At 37.0% G+C, this 17,940-nt stretch overlaps 1 protein-coding gene across 1 annotated transcript; it reads right to left on the bottom strand.

Moving 5' to 3' along the window:
* Positions 1 to 8,680: 8,680 nt before the first annotated feature.
* LOC122648065 (probable WRKY transcription factor 45) lies at positions 8,681 to 10,444 on the bottom strand. The gene is made up of 3 exons (XM_043841335.1): positions 10,116 to 10,444; positions 9,861 to 10,007; positions 8,681 to 8,877 (listed from the first exon to the last, which is right to left on the bottom strand). The coding sequence occupies exons 1-3, from the start codon at positions 10,409 to 10,411 to the stop codon at positions 8,682 to 8,684; spliced, it is 639 nt and encodes a 212-aa protein (XP_043697270.1). The 5' UTR covers positions 10,412 to 10,444; the 3' UTR covers position 8,681.
* Positions 10,445 to 17,940: the final 7,496 nt, after the last annotated feature.

The raw sequence follows: 17,940 nt of genomic DNA, 5'->3' as shown, positions 1-17,940 counted from the left end.
AAATAAAGCAATTCCTTCAGTTCATGACTAGCACCGTTAAAAATTAGACTTGAATCGACGAAATTACCTTTCTAAGAAAAACCCCAAAAAAAAAGATGAATGGACAAAATTACCCTTACAAAGAAAAAAAAAAAAAAAAACCTACAAATTGAGGAAAATGAGTTACAGGTTTCAAAACCATAAAGCAGAAGCACATGGAGTGTGAGAACTACATCAATTATCAGATCTACTACCCATTACTCCACCAAAATCTGAAAACAAAAAAACAACCTGCAACTCATCTTCCCCAAACGATTTGGAGAGGAAGAGTTGCAGGTTTCAACCTCTGCACTATTTCTTGCTTCTATTCTTGAAATGGAGTAGATTCAGATGAACAATCACCCTTGGAACAATCGAAGATGAGTGGGATGAAGAGAGAAAAACCTGCAACTACTTGCCTCCTTCTTCTGCAGAGCATCAAATGGGTCTTTAAACCTTGTAATATCGTCCACATTATGGAGTGTGGGGCGAAAACCATGGAACATTCTGCGGGACAGATAGGATTCAAATGCGTATATCTTGTGGGACCTTTTCAAGTAGACAACTGATTCTTCAATGGAGTTGGCAGCGAGGTCAAGATCCCAGCATGAAGCTTTCATCAGACAGATCAAGGGTTTAGCAAAATCCTGAATCGACTTCGCTGCCGCATTGAAAACATCAACAAACGAATATGGATCCAACTCCCGACAAGGCCCCATATTTTCTTCCCAAAATCTTTTTGTCTCTTCAACTGCTCTTCCAAAGATGCATTCTTCCGATCCAACCCTTCCAAGTTCTCGCCGTAGTTCGAAGATCTGGGAGACTTAGTGTTGTATGTGTGACTGTAATTTCTCCAACCGGCTTTCATGATCTTGGATCTCTGCAAGCATAAGAGAACTACCAGAGGAGGAAACACAGTTGGGTTTGGTGATCTGCTTCTCTTTGTAGGTACGCTTGATGTCAGAAACGACTTTGAGCTGGGACACAAGAAGGTCATCAGCGACTTCGATTTTTTCAGGGTTTAAGGGAATGTGAGACTCCTGGAGTTGAATGTAAGCTAGTTTCAGAGCTCAAATGCTATCAAATAGCTTTGGAATCACAGCAGTAGCAGCCGCATTGTCACTTCCAACTAGGGTTTCTTCAATGGGATGGGGATGTTTTATCTGCTCATCAAACTCGATCTCAGCCGAAGTATTACTGCTATCTTCAGTAGAAGAGGCTCTATTGTGGTGGTTATCCAAAAAAAAGGAATTTCTAGGGTTTTGAGGTGTGAATCAGTCATATTGAATTGGTCAGAATCGAAACCTTTCGCAGCCAATTCATATCCGAATCAACCTATTCACCGTTGGATATTGTTTAAGAAAAACCTTTATGAGTTGCAGGTTTTTTTTTTGCCCTTTTGTAAGGCTAATTTTGTTCACTCATCTCTTTTTTTTTTTTTTTTTTTTTTGTTCTTCTTAGAAGAGAAATTTCGTCAATTCAAGTCTAATTTTTAATAGTGTTAATCATGAACTGACGGAATGGGTTTATTTATTATCGTTTGCAAACCTTAGGGGGGTACGCAGAATTTTCCAAAAATGGGGGGTGAAAATATCCTTTCGTCAAACCTCAAGGGTGGTATGTGTAAATTTCCCATTTTTTTTTTGTAGAAATATTTTATCAATTCCGTGATCGAATATGAAACTATTAAAATATATATTGGATGATGTTCTCTGTGCCACAGCAGAGTCCGTGGGTATTTAGGGGGCAGGATGATCATTTCGTCCACCCTCATGTATTTGGGCGCAGCCTACACCTCTAACACAGGGAACATTTGGCCAATATATATACATATGATTTTATATATATGACCCTTTATAATATCAACCCTTGTGGGATAGTGGATTCAACCATTCACCTTCTCCTTATCTTCTCTAGTTTTCTGTTGATGCAAACATTGAGATCATAATGTCACTTTTTCTAGATTCACGATTCAACTCTTCAATCTCGATCCATTAAGGATGTAAATGACTTTCGTCTCAATTTAGGGGAATCCATATTTGAAAATTAATCGGATGTGCATATGAAAATTATTGTATTCAAATTCGATATGTTTACATCCCTAGGTGGAAGTATGATTTCAGAAAATCGGATAAAAATGAGTGGAATCTATCAATTATTGCAATTTATTTGGAATCAACTATGAATGATTATTGATCTTCATTTTGGTCATTTTCCCTTCTTTTTACTTAGTGAAATAATAAAAATTTATGGAATTTTAACAAGACCTACAAATATTATGAATAATTAAAAAACTCTAAAAAGTTGTAAATCCATAGAAATCTTTGTTTCTTTTTTCCTGATTCCAATTTTTAGGGTTCGGCCAATTATTTCAGCCAATTTCAGACGATTCGTATAGAAATTGATAGAGGCTGATGGACTGAATCCAAGTTTTTAAACCTTGGGTGGAAGATTTCTTAAGTTTCTAACAAACCCTTTTTTCTCTCTTTCCTCAACTATTCAAGTATTTTCATTAAACCCGTAGCTTCTTAAGGTTTAAGGTCTAGTCGTGTCTAATTCTCCATCAAATTTGGCCAAAAAATAAAATAAAATAATGCAACTATTCAAGTTCGACTTGATGAAATGGGTTTCACGTATGGGAATGCAAAGTCCATCTAAAAAGATAATAGAGAAAAGATTTTGTACAACGCTAGCTCAAAAATGAAATTACACATCCCCCACATATCAATGATCTTGTGAGGGGATGATATTTCATAAAAGCCCCTATTCCTTTTGTTAGATTCTAAAACAGGTTCATTTATTCATCCAAAGCTGTACTTAGGCAATGTAGGGAACCTTCTCCCAAAATATACGATCATACCTCCCAAAATATTTCATTTATTGTATGCGGTCATACTCATTCAATGGTTGAAAACACATCCGTTCACTATGCACGGTCGTAGATAAAACCTAACCCTCTATTTTTTTTAAAACTTTTTTGGGAGAAAGAACGCCACCCGGTCACGCCAGACATCACCACCCTTACGTCCTGACATAGAGGCATGCAAAATGATAGCCGCAACCCTAGTCATTTCCAGGGTGTCAGAGTATAGTGGCGGTGTGCGCTACACAACTGGATGGCATTCACCAATTTTTTTTAACGAAATTGCTTTGCTTCTATAACCCATAGACGACCAAGGAAGAGGGTGTCGGAGCGAATACTACGCAAGGGAGAAGGAAGTAAGCACATGCTACTTAAAGGAGGGATGTTTGGACCAAGGGTGAAGGGAATCGTTATCCTCTCCAATTCGTTGTCCCCTCCAATTCTTTCAATTCCTCACATGGAGGCAGAAATGACCATCCTACCCCTTGCCCAAAAACACTGTCCAAAGTGGGGTTCACCCCGGATCTTTATCGTCTCCATTTATCTGACCCTTCATTTCCTCCATTACATCTCATAGGTGAGCGAAAATGATCACCCTACCCCCTGCCCGAACACACCGCCCGGATGGGATCCACTTCCCCCCTATTAGATGTAATGGAGGAAATGGAGGGACAGATAAATGGAGATGATAATTTTCCGGTCCATTCCCCCTATTAGAGGAATTGAAAGAATTGGAAGTACCCACGAATTGGAGGTGATAATTATTAGGATGAAGGGGCCAGGATTCAACCTCGAGATCAAGCTACCACGAGTGCAAGTCCTTACCAATTAAAGTTAGTCGTTAACTTCAATATTTTATATGCAACAGTATGGATCTGATCAAGCCAGCCTCAACATTGCAATAAATAAATAAAAAAAAAGTGTCAATGGTAGGATTTGTTGGCTGATCCAGTCCTATCGGAAATTAATCATTCCATGATGGAAGTGGAACCAGTCCCACATATTTGTTTAATCGATTTTCATGAAATTGTCTCGCCACTTAAAGAGAGAATATATAACCATTAGTAGCCAATGTTTCATTTGAATTAGACATCCAATAAGAATCACAATATCTTTCAAGCATCAGTCAAGTGATCACAAAAATATAAACCTGTAATTCATAGTACATTTTAAATATCATAACAACCTATTATGGATACATCATCTATGCCATAAGCCCTAGCACCACAAAATGCTATGGAACAAATTCATGTGAGTAAATTCAATTCCAAATGGGTTGCAAACAAATTTAGAATTTAAATCTTTGACTACTGTTCATTTTTGTAAGACAAAGATTGATCACATCCCATACCCCTGGTGTTCCCCAAGTCTAGATAACTTTTCTTTAAATAGACAGAACTTCAATTATATATAAAACTTAGAATAATGTTTGTTTAAGTTTTGACCGATTAAACTTACACAATCATTAGAGCATTTTCGTCAAACAATCACCACATTAGGAGTCAAAGTCAACCATTACGGTCTGTCATATCAATGATTCAAGTTTGTTTCAAAATTAAATGGTATGTCTAATAAAAAAAAGGGACGCTCTTCTCTGTGCCGCAGCGCAGCCTACACCCAAGCACATGGGGGTGGGTGCAATGACCACCCTGTCCCCCTGCACAGGCTACCCATGTACCTCGGCACAAGCTGCGCTGCGGCACAAAAAACATTTTCCCTAAAGAAAATGATTGATCTTTCAATTAACGAATTCAATGACATTGATCGCACAAATTAGGACTAGAAAAATCCATTGAAAAAACCGTACAGTAGGTATAAGGTTTATGGGTTTAAACATTTCTCCTACTCTGGAGCCAACAAACTTTTCCATGCTCAACAACATAAAGATAAGAAATCACTCTAAAGTCTAAACACTAAAGTTATAACAATAGGTGTTAGAAAATAATGTCTAGATCCATAGCTTGGGCTGTGGAGAAAATCTCAATTCATAAAGCAATAAATGGATAGGAAATCACTCTATGAGAAAAGACCTCCTTACAGATGTGTTGATCCACCAAAGCCCAAAAGCTTAGGACAATTATAACATGATCCAGCAACTATGAACTTACATTGATTTTTTGAAATCTGTGATCAAATGATTTTCAAATAAATCATTGTATTAACAAATGGGATCTTTATCGTCTCTATTTATCTGGCCTTCCATTTTCTCCATTACATCTCATAGGGGGTGGAAATGATCACCCTACCCCCCCTCCCGAACACACTGCCCGGGTAGGGTCCACTCCCCCCTATTAGATGTAATAGAGGAATGGAGGGACAGATAAATGGAGACGATAATTTTCCTAATAAATGGGCCTTGGCCCTTTGTTCAACGACGAACCTTTTAGACGATTAAAAGAAGACATGTTAACGGCAAAAGCCTTTCAACAATTGCAACAATCTCAAATCTGGAAAAAAAAAAAAAAAATCTAGTTGGTTAAAACCAATTTGATTGTCTGTAATGGTAAAAACCTTGAACCCCATATGTCACGTATTTTACCAATTTTTTTTATTTGAACCATCAAATGCTTAACGCCATCAAGATCAGAAATAATCCTTAAATTTTCCATCGCTGGTACAAAATCACTAGTCATATCCAAGATTTTAGTCTCTCACTAAACTAAGTTTATGGTCTTAAAAAATTATAAGAAATATATGTCATAATATTAGAGGTCAAACTTAATTGAATAAAAATTTGCTTTTACGATAACAAAGCCTTCAAACCATCACTTGCATTGACCTTTTTTCAAAAACTTGTAACAAAAATTAAAATTATATTAGAAATTCTGACGGGCTGAGTTGTGTCACTTGACACTCTCTTTAGGACCGTTAATGCCCCCTATGGTGCAATCGAGAGTGTTGCAAATCAGCCTTTGAGATAAAACAATTTACTAACTCCCCCAGTAATCATGCACATGATTACTAGACCTCTTCAAATACTAAAGAGGAGTGTTCCAAACTAAAAAGCGAACACTTACAAGTATGACTTGTAAAAATAAAAAAACAAAAAAAAATAAAGTTGCAACACATACGCATGGATGGCTCATCAAGAGGAACATGATACTCAAAAGGCTAGTCGTCCCCTCTATTTATAGAGGTAGGAAGACATTACTGAGACATTAAGGGCCCGTTTGTTTGCCGAATACAAGTGGAATAGGAAAAAATGGATGGGAAAAATGTACTATTTCCCCACAAAATACCAAAGATGTGTGTGTTTGGATATATGGGATGGAAAACTTCCAGATAAGCTTATTAAATGCATTTATTCTTATCTGGTGAGGTGACACCCTCTTTTTCCTACCCCATTCACTTTCAAAGTCCTACCAAAATTTGTAGGACTTTGGCACTATTGGGGAAAAAGTTATTTTTGAGTCTATCTCTCTCATTTTCCTATTTCCTTTATTTTTCATGGAATCTCACTCCATGTCCATATCCTCTCTCTCCCACTAGATCCCACTCGACTACAAAATATATTTTCCATTATTTCTTTTCCTTTCTTTTTTTTTTGGTCAACCCAACCCACAACATAAGGATCCCACCCTCACAAGTTCCCCACCCCCACAAGTCTCTCCAAAAAACACTGAATTGACATAAAGTGCATTTTGAATCTTCCCTTATTTTAAACATTTAAGACTTCCCCTTTAGGCTTTTAGTTGTTTGATTTGCCTTTTGTAAATGATGGAATGGTGGGCATTGAGCAAGAGATCTGTGGAGGCAGGCAAGTGTAGCCTTAGCCCAAGCCAATACCAGCTCGAGCTTGACCAAACAACAGTATCCAAGCTAGCTAAATCATTCAAGTCCACATATTAATACTCAATATTTATTTTCAAGTCTTTATCATGCAAGTGGATGTAAGTATGTCTCATAATACTCAAAAACTTGTAAAGGATGACAAGTGATGACCCAGGCCAGAGCACCAAGAACCCTACAGGTCTGACAGAGATGATGGTACAATAGTAGGAATCGTGACTTTTTTGGCATTGCTATTGATCCTATGAAATGGATATATATTGAAGGAAGGAATGGAGATTATTTCCCTTTCTCAGCTACTATTTCCTGTTGCAGTGGAACAAACTTAATCATAATTTAGCAGATTTTAGTTTTTTTTTTGGAGAAGGTTAAAATCCGTTCCTGATTGGGTGTGGAGATCTATTCGAACTTTCAGTAGGTCTTATTTGTACTTTCTGTTATCTTATGACTTATGAGTCAGATGGGTAGACCCTTAGGTTTGCTCCTTACATGTCAAGTTTCTATTAAAAGAAAATTGAAGTTTCTTAAAGTTTGAAAAAAAAAATGGATGGCTAAAAGTATAAAAGATAATAAAGAAGAAAGTTCTCTCTCGGGGAGTGTGGCCTACGCTAGTACTCCCATGAGTCTATATATTTATACAAAGGCCGTACCGTATGCACAAGGCTCCCGCATTTAGCAGGGTCTGGGGAGGGTCAAATGTACGCAACCTTACCCCTGTTTCCAAGACTTGAACCCGTGACCAAGCGTTCAGCAAGTGAACACTTGACCAACGCGCCAAGCACGACCTTCTGTGAAATAGACATAACACTTCATCAAAATTCAAAGAAATATTCATTGTAAAATTAGTGACTATTTGTGTGTGTGAAATAGAGAGAGAGAGAGAGAGAGAGAGTGATGAGGCAAAATATTTGCAGAAAGGAGATGAAAACCTTCTGATAGACCTGTAAGAAAGAAAACAGTAACCACATGAGTCTATATATCTATCTCCTCTCCATATGAAAAGACACCTCTGCCCCCTTGTTTTGAGGAGGAGAGAGATACACAATTATTTAACCATCCATTTTGGTTAATAACAAGGGGGCAGAGGTGTCTTTTCATATGGGGAGGAGAGAGATAGACTCATGGGAGTGTTGGCGTAGACCACACTCCTAGACAGAAAACTGCTTCCCAAGATAAAAATACAAATACTTTTGAGGGTATAAGATTGAATTTTGGTCCTGAAACTTCGTATAGGGTTGTTGGATATCCCATTGAAAGAAAGAAGGGAAGTCTTCATCTCTAGAGTAGTGCTCCTTATTGGACTTAATTAGCACCAAAATCACCTATCACAATCGAAATCTATTACTAAGAATACCTCTAATTTGCATAACAATATATAAACTAGAGCCTGCTTGATAATTACAGTTGTGTAAGCACAAGCATGTGCCCATGCAAGAGGAGAGAGAGAGAGAGAGAGAGAGAGAGAGCAAATTGCTAAACAAATCATGTAGACAGTATGAGCATAATTTATTGTAGAATGTCAATTAAATTTCCATTCCAACCCACAATGGAGAGAGAGAGAGAGAGATGCACCACACTGACCATATAGATGGTGTGTTTCATTACTTTACATAATCCCTGGTTCCATAGATAAGATGTTAATGGTGGTGGCTCAGTCCCACAAACACATGATAGCTCCATCTGGTTACAAGGGAAATAAAAGGAAGGAAGTGAAATCAAAACAAAACTATAGTGAAAATGTTATAGCTATAGTGTAAATGTTATAATCATTACCTAAAATAATTGTGTAACTAACTTCAAAATATTTCAAATCTCGTTATTAAATTTAACTCTATTTTGTAACCAGATTCCTTGATTTTAAGAACGAAAATAAAGATTTCATTTGAAAGTTACTATATTTATTAAGAATTTAAGGTAGTTACACAATCATTATTGCACTAGTTTTATTTTATTTTTAAAAATATTTTCACTTCCCTTCACTTACACTCAGCAATCAGAGCCAATTATTTCTTCAAGAAGATGAATGTGAAGCCTGCAAGGTCCAGCCACTAGGAACCATGAGAGGAATTTGTTCATAATAAACCACACAAGGGCTTTCATGATTGTGGATACCCTCGTAGCTAGTTATCACATAGCTTGAATCATCTCTATCCCTCTCCACTCTCTTCTTCACTTGGCATCCTCCATTTGTGCACTTGTAGTAATTCCTGTTTCACCCACAGTACTAAAATGTCATATATATCTAAAAGCAGAAACAAACCACCTTTGAGGTTCTCATCATCGTCTTGTTCTAAAGAAGAAAGTTACCTAGTCTTTTTACCTTTTTTAATTACACTTTTAGTGGGGAAAGACAAATTGAGCCTCCTGCAACTCCATTCAAGGTAGCTACTAGAGTGACCCACCAAACCTATATTTGCAGGTTAGAGCTAGGGATGTAAACGGATCGGATTCGGATCGGATACGGATCGGATGTGATCGGAGTCGGATATTCCCTGACCGAATTCGGATACCTCTAAACGGATTCGGATGCGGATCGTATTCGGATTTTTGACCATCCGTTTACATCTCTGCCTTGTGTAACTCGGACCTTCCTCCCCCTAGTGGATACAATTCACTCTCAATCCATATCTCTTAGATCATGATTCTCTTTTCATCATATTCTAGAACCTATTGAATCTTCAAAAACCGTCAGAATCATTATTTATTTAATTTTTTATTATTAAGTATTCGGATTTTTTTTCGGACGGATTTTAATCGGAGTATTCGGATTATTTCCCGGATATCTCTAAACGAATACGGATGCCCCTAAACGGACACGGATGCAGATTCGGATTCGGATTTCGGTTATCCATTTACATCCCTAGTTAGAGCTAATGGAGATTCTCTCTATAGGGTCAGCATCCATGGGAGATCTTTGTTGTAAGTGAGTAACAGATAAATGCATGGATTGGTCCCTCCCAAGTTTAAACCCTAGTGCACCACTAGCTAGCAGTCCATGAAAAAGCCAAAAAGGAAAGCAAAGTTTTATCTCAGCTAGATCATCATTTGTGGTGTCAAATTCTCCAAATTAATAACTCAAATATATAATTGCTGCATGTGATATAGAAATCAATTTAATAATAATAATCCACTATAGACATGACAAGACAGTTAAATGAGTTTAATTAGAACTTCTTGTTTAATTAATTACCTTGGGTTTGGACTGCTCTTAACTGATTTCTTCCCATACTTCCTCCATCTGAATCCATCATCCATGATTTCAAGCTCAGATTTCGTTCTAAATGCAATCCTGAAATCCATCTCCTCTTTAATTCTCTTCACTCCACTCTTACATGTTCTGCAAAAAAAAACATAAAATTAGGGATACCCATTAATCAAAACTGTAATGAAATCTGTATTTAATTATTAACAATATAAGTAATCACTAAGTGTAATGGTAAGTTACTGGGTAGCTATCATTTGCAGGTCACTACTACTTGCGGTTACATTTCCACTGTTTCCGATCGAATGAAAACTAAAGTTTTCCGGGAGAATTGGATTCTGAAAGTGAAACCCAGCGGTGGCGCCGCCGATGTTGTTGGCAGTTGATGAATCTTCCTCTGAACCAGCTTCAGTAACCAGATAATCGGAAAAATCGAAACCGGTTGACGGTACCGGAGGAGACATTAGTGGATGATCGTAATTATTGTAAGGATTAGGGTGTCCAAGGAAGTCCTTAGCTGGGAAACTAGGGCTGGCCATGGTAGATTTTTAGGTTTGAGTTCTTGGGGATGAGTCTTCTGTGTTTTCAATGGAGTCGACGTTGGTTGGTTTGAATTTTTTTGATACCCTTTTATTAGGGATTTACTTTGAAGCCACTTTAATTTAATACCATCTTTATCCATGACTTCGAGCCTTCGCGGATACTTTCCTGGTGGGGATTTCAGAAGGTCCCTGATTGTGACACGTGTATAAATTATGACGTCATCATGATTACGTTTGATATTTTGTCTTTTATGAGAGATGGGGACCACTTTACGACCTATGCCGTAGCCGACTTCGCAGATTGGTCTTGGTGCGTGAACCTTTATGGTGGGTGGGGACCGTGGATGCGATTACCGTCTTCTGCGGTTAAATTACTCGGTGTAGCGCAGGAGTATGATTGATCTCATACTTGGGTTATTATTGGCCCAATGATAGTATTTTTTGGTACTTCAGATAGATGAACCTAATCCGAAGGAACAATGAAAAGTTTACCTAATTATGGGTGTCAAAACCTAGCCCAAACCGGTAAAACTGATCGAAAAAAGAATCGATGGTATGATGGGATCGGTTAAAAAAATTGGATCATACCAAATCGACCCATATCTAGATTGAAAATCGAATCGAATGAAACCGATAAAAAAAATCATCAGGTATGAAGCTATGAATGGATGCATTTATTATCTATTAATTTCAATGTTAGTGAGAAGATTTCTGATTACCAGGGGAGTTGTACGTTACAAATCAATGAATATGAAGTTATGAATAAGGAGATTGATTTGTAACAATACTTCCATTGATCTTCATTTTAGATTTACAATTTTAGTTGGATTATTAAATAAATAATTTGATAGGAGAATTCGTTTTGTGATTTCAACACTAGTTATCTTCTGATTAAATAGTTATCCATTGATCTCAATATTAGTAATCTTTCCTTTATAGTGATAAACAATGATTTTATTTGTAACAATGATTTCACCATAATCTACATTTTTTCATTGATTTCAATACTAGTTATCTTCATTTTACAATTTATTCTTCGTTGTTCTGATTACATGATCACATCAAATTAATAAATTTTTCTTCTTCATGGTTGTTTACTTGTTTGACTTGGGGAAGAAGATTTAAAGTGTTATTAACGAATGTTTTCTCACTACAAGTAACGAATGTAAGATTGCATTGCAGTTCAAGCTTGAAAACAATTCGGTATTAACCTGATATCAAAAAAATCGAAATAAACCAAAACAAAACCAATTAAAAACCAAAGTTTCTTAATAGTTTGATTTTGGTCTCTCATTCCTAAATCGAAATCAATTCAACCCGACCAAAACCGGGCTTCCTTAGAATGTTACAGATCATAGCAAAAGAGGATTAGAATGAAGAAGAAAAAGATGAAGAAATTGCAAGTGAAGGACCGGATCATACACATCTTACTTAAAAAAATTTACAAACAATGATCAAGACCATATGATATCATCGAATCATGGTGCATGACAGAAGGATACAGTAAACTAGGGGTGTCATATATATATCATCGAATCATGGTGCTTGAATCCATAAAAGGACTTTTAAAAATTTTTTTTCTTTTAAAAAAAAAATTGTATTTTCTTTTCATTTTCAAGTTTATAATTATGTATAATAAGTGCTTTGCCAAGTCAAGTCAAGGTATGCAAGTTGTGACCTTGAACTTTGTTAGGGTTAGGGTTTAAGCACAAGGTTGCTTAAAGCATTACACCCTGAGTATCTAGTTTGGAATATCCAAACTGCTGCCTCCAGCTAGTATATATAAAAAAACTAGGGTTTAGGTCAGATGGACTAATTACTAGATTGCCCCTCACAGCCTGGACATTAACATAAGTAGGATTATATTAGAACATATGAAGGGATATTACATAAATACCCTTACAAACTTGACCTAAATGAATAAAAGAATGAAAATCCTTGGTGATCAAAAGAGTCTCTCGAGAGCCGCGTCAATATTTCAAGTTCAGTACTCATTTGTTCATGACTTTTGTAATGTAATATGGACAGGAAAGCTAAATTACTGGTTAGAAAACTGAGTCTTGGTTCCACTTTTGGTTTATTAATTTCTAACTTCATTCAATTTACACTAGCCCCTTCCAAATAAATTTATCTCAATGATCCATTATTCAAACCAGCACGTGATTAAATGATATGATAATTCTGATCGTTAAATAGATCAATTGGACTCCTCTACTTTCGCCTGCCCCTATTATCGTGTGCGCCCTACACACAACCATAGCGGAATATACTGCCTTACCTCTGCCCGAGTGTCTTGTCCGAGCAGGGGTAAGGCGGTACTTTCTGCCGCGCTTGTGTTTGGGAGCACACGGCAGTACCAGACAGGCGGAAGTAGAGGAGTCGGATCCTAAATAGATAGGTCTCTATATTTGGATTAGCTATACATGTCTTTCAGCAATTGCGGCTAGGGATCCATATATCCTCCCATATAGGATTTAAAAGAATGGAATCAAAATCCTAATTGGTCAGGAATCGGTCAAAATGTGCCCTAACCCTAGAAAAACCCTTATTCTTAAAACATTGTTCTCATAGTTCTAAATTTTTTCAAAGCTTTATTTTACCATTTGACATGAAACTTGGTATGTAGGAAAGGAACATTTAAAATTTCGTTCTGACATGTGGTGGATATTTAAGCATGAGTATAGCAATCGATATCGAATCAGCCATATCTGATGTTAAGTGTACAATGTCTTGTGTCTTGTATTTCATCACTTGCATTAGTGGGCTGATTTTGAAGGATTGTTAAGAGCCCACCACGGCTAAAGGAATCGGGTGTTAAGAGGTTGTAGGTGCCGAAGGATCGATCCAATTTGCGCATTAATCTTCGTTATTGGAGTTGTGACGAACTGACATGTCCATATGGGGGTTTTGGGGGCAGTATCCCCCCAGAATTTTTTTATGGGTATATCGGTAAATCACTTGTATAGGGTTTCACTATATATTTGTAGTGAGGGTTCTTTCTCTATAATCGATTTAAGAGTTGTGTGACCCTATTCTCCATTGATAGTGAAGCAATTTTCACCTCATTGTGGAGGTATGTAATCTTGCATGCATCGTATGATTTGTTTATATTGTGCGATTGTTTGTTTGCAATTTCAGTTTTTTTCTGCATCGTTTTAAGTTCACGTTTTAGGTCATGACGAGTACCTTCACAGCCATGAATCGTTATCTGCATCGTGCGGTGGCTACAAAGGCCATGTGCATCATGTGGGATCCGTTGTACCACATGGCCTCTGCAGTACCGCATGATGCAGTATTGCACCGTACAGTAAAAGAAGAAGAGGATAAAAATTCCACAGCCACCTTGAATCAAATCCATGCATGGATTTAGGTCCAGTACTGCCATCCGTATTGTCTAGTGGTAGGGATACCACACCATAAAAACACACACCTCACATCCACAAATATTCTTCTTTGTGCTTCATCATGTGAGAGGGGGGGCGGCGGCTGACTTTACTTGCCTCTCAGTTATGCATTCACCACCTCCAACAATGATGTTCCCCTTTAGTCCTTAATTTCTCCTTTCTGCTTGGAAGCATCATAAGCTTAACCCAAAAGTCTTTATATCAGAAAGCTAGAATTAAAGCTAGACAGCTACTAGATTCCAGTTGACCCATTGGTAGACTTGACCTCATCAGATATACAATTATTTTTGGGATGATTCATTATGCCGCAGCGCAGTCTGTGGCCTATACACATAGACCTGCCATTTACGCGGGGGGGGAGAGGGGGGAGGGCATTATCGCCCACTCCCATATGTGCCTATGCCCCTGGTACAGAAAACATTCTCCCTTATTTTTCAATAGCAATAGCATGGAAGGTCTCAAAAAGGTCCTGCATGATCACTTTCCTTTCATGTCATGTCATGTTGAAACTGGTAATTATGATTAAAGAAGCTGCAAGGGGGTAGGGGGGGAGGGAGAAGGGGAGGGCACTATCGCCCACTCCCATATGTGCCTATGCCCCTGGTACAGAATACATTTTCCCTTATTTTTCAATAGCAATAGCATGGAAGGTCTCAAAAAGGTCCTGCATGATCACTTTCCTTTCATGTCATGTCATGTTGAAACTGGTAATTATGATTAAAGAAGCTGCAAGGAAATGCTTAAGAGTTCAAGAGATTGGCTTAATCCATGTAAACCCTCTTTTATTATTCTTAATTTTTTTTTTAATTAAGTGCATTCCAGATAGAATGAAGTCATTAACCAGGGAAGAAGCTTCTTCACTTGTTGACATTGACCTTCCTCAGAAATTTTTTTTTCCTTATTATGGTCCCTTTGTTTCCATGTAAAGGAGGAAATTGAAAATTTTTTTCTGTGAATTAAAATAAGATTTTTCTTTGTTTGTTTTAAACTTTGAAACTGGGGTTTGGTTGAAGAAAATATTTCTGACCTTTTATAACCCTTTCTCAGTTCAAGTCAAGCATTTAATTGTCTATAGAGAGGACAGAGTTTTCTTGATGTAACCAAAATAAAGACCCAAGCCTGTTCTTTTTCTTTTTGGTGTTATTCCATTTAGTCCACGGCTTGAGTTGGATCCAATTTGGTTCATACCCGATCTGGTTCTAAAGGTCCACAAAAGGATTTCATTGGACAATGATACACTGGGTCTGTTTTGGACAGTTTGAAATAGAGGTCAGACCCTGAAATTCTTGGACTGTTTGAGTTTCAATTCGTCATCAATGGCATCATCATTCTATATATGTGGATCATGAAGGCTTCTTCTGCCCAAAAAGATCATGTCAAGTATCCTACCTGGACTACATGTACAGCGTTGGATAGAGTGAGGATGTACATCATCGGACAAAGTGAGGCGTGAAAAGACCACCTCACTCCTGCTTGGGTAAGGAGCTTAGGCAGGGGTGAGATGGTCTTTTCATGCTTCACTCTATCCGACGTTGCATGTGCAGCCCGGGCAGAGTGCTGGACATGAGCCAAGTCCTTGATTGACTTAAGCATGATAGATGGATGAGATTAGGAAGAGAAAAGTAGGTAATTGGAGTAGTTTGAAGCAAACTAGTTTTTTTTCCAATAATCATCATTAAACAAGTCAATCAAGCTTGGGCATGCCTTTTTACTTCTAATTAGTAATCAAACTAGGGTTCTAGATTAAATTTTATGAGACAATAAGTTTGACAATTTGACAAGACCCATAGCATTCAAGGATTGACACACTATACTAGTTAAGAATTAATGTGAAGGGGTTGTGATAATTGTTGGAAGTCTTGGCATTGGAATTTAGTGGGAATGACTGGCTTGTACCTTCTAAGTTTCAGCTTAATTGTTTTTCTTCTTTCTTTATTTAACTTGTTTTTCTCAGGTGCTATTGCTAGAGAGTGACATTTCAATTGCTTCATCTCTAAGTAATCTATGATGGACTTGTTACTTGGTGCCAGCAAAAGATAGTTCTCATACTCTGAACTGAAAAAAAAAATCATGATGTTATCCCTTTAGTGTTGGTCATGCAATTGATTAAATGGTTGGGTTTTTTTTAACAATCTACCTTATAATATTTAAGGGTGTTAAATGATTCGGTTCAGTGTAAATCGTTTAATTAAACGGTCTCAATTTTAAAACCATTTATTAAACGCTTTTACACTATTCAGATCGATTTTGATAAACGGATTTATATTTGATTTTGGTACATTTTATATACATTTAAGAGTGTTAAACGGTCCGATTTAGTTTAAACCATTCAAATAAATGGCCTCAAGTTTGAAATCATAACCGAACCATGTATTAAACGATTTCAAAGTTTTGGTTTGAATGGTTCAGTTCGATTTCAGTAAATGATTTCAGTTTAATTTTGACACCCTTAATAATGTTACATGAGACTTTGAACTACAACTGTTAAAGCAGAGGGGGACGAGCGAAAAAGAGGTGCCTTAAATACACGATGAAGATAAGAGACTTAAACATATGACCTCCTACTGATACCTTGCACAGCTCACATAGGAAGACATTCTTGCGTGGTCAAAATATTTTTTATACGTCAATTTAGTTGGGGTCCAAATTTTATGGGTAGAATATCCCAAGGTCCCTTATTCACATTTCAAATTTGAGTAAAACAGAAAAAGGAAAAATCAATAACAAAATAAGATATATGTGGTATCATATCCAAAATGAGAATATCTCCACATCAACATAGACAAATCCTTTGTTCGATATGGAAAAAATAGAACTAAGTACGGTGTGTGGACAGGAGTGAAATCTATATACCCCATTTCTGCCACAAGACATGCCAAGAACAAAAGTCCAACCATTGAAAGGGAAGATGGCACATTAATATATTAGTCAAGTCTCAATATGTAACCTCTAGTCTTGTTTAATATATGCAGTCTTTTATCAAAAAAAAAAAAAAAAATAAATTTTGAAACCCTAATTCAAATTGGGATAGATTTTTTTAGGGGGAAATGGTGGTTAATGAAATTTCCTTTCCAATAAGCAATGAAAAAAAAAGGGACTTAGTTTCTCTTCACCTATATTGAAAAAAGAATCTCTTCATACGCCCCATATGACCCTTTGATTGGATCAGAGAAAGGTATTTTGGACCATGAACAATAGAGGGTGGGAATTAATAATGAATTTAGAGTTCAATCATAAAGATATTTTCTTTTTACCTTGGGTGAAAAATAAAATTTAATCCTTGAATTTTGACTGCTCATGAACTTGCTTCATTTGCCTTTGGAATTAGGATTTTTTTGTTTTAGGTATAGACACCTCATTTCTCACAGTTTAAAAAAGATTGTGAGATCATTATTTATAGTTCTGGAGGTTTCTCGTCCCCAACAGTGTTCCAAATCCATAAGATTTAAAATCGGATAAAAATGAGATTTTAAAATCTTGGATGCAAGTGTACCATCACCCTCTTACATGAGTTTTTTTTCTTCTTTAAATTTTCCTAACATATGGATTTCATGTGGATCATATCATTTGTCACCATTGGTGTGTTATGAGAGTTCCCCTCTCTCCCATTGGCGTCATGGAAAATCCTCTCCCATAAAAATAAGGAAAATTTTTGGAGCCACCAGGAGGGTACTCTCTCTCTCTCTCTCTCTCACTTGACATTACTAGATCCCCTCATGTATACAAAACCGCTCTGTCACAACTCATTGAAGCGCTTCTATGTCACTTGCGTTACTCAAAAATTTATCCTTCCAAGTGCGGTGCATTGGACATGTTTTTGCAGTTAAATTCTTAAATGTGGTGCACAGTGGATGAAAATCCCAGTCACTCAGAGAACCCATTCCCATAAAAATAATAGAAGGTCATAATTCATTTAAGCAGATTTCTTTATGGGCTTAGAGAGCTCTTAAGGAAGCCCATTTAGTAGTGGTTTTTTAGCCAAATTGATTATGTGCCTTACCATACGTTAACATGGTCCGTGAACAAGAGTAGCCCATCACCATCATCATCGTCAGTCTTATCATCTCCACTTGCAAAATGTGGTGTTTTTTGTCTCGTTTTGCATCTATGAATCATCTAATC

This window comes from Telopea speciosissima, chromosome 1 (assembly GCF_018873765.1).
Source record: "Telopea speciosissima isolate NSW1024214 ecotype Mountain lineage chromosome 1, Tspe_v1, whole genome shotgun sequence".
NCBI lineage: Eukaryota > Viridiplantae > Streptophyta > Magnoliopsida > Proteales > Proteaceae > Telopea > Telopea speciosissima.
The sequence above is the reverse complement of the archived record's forward strand: the minus strand, read 5'-3'. Positions and strand labels throughout refer to the sequence as shown.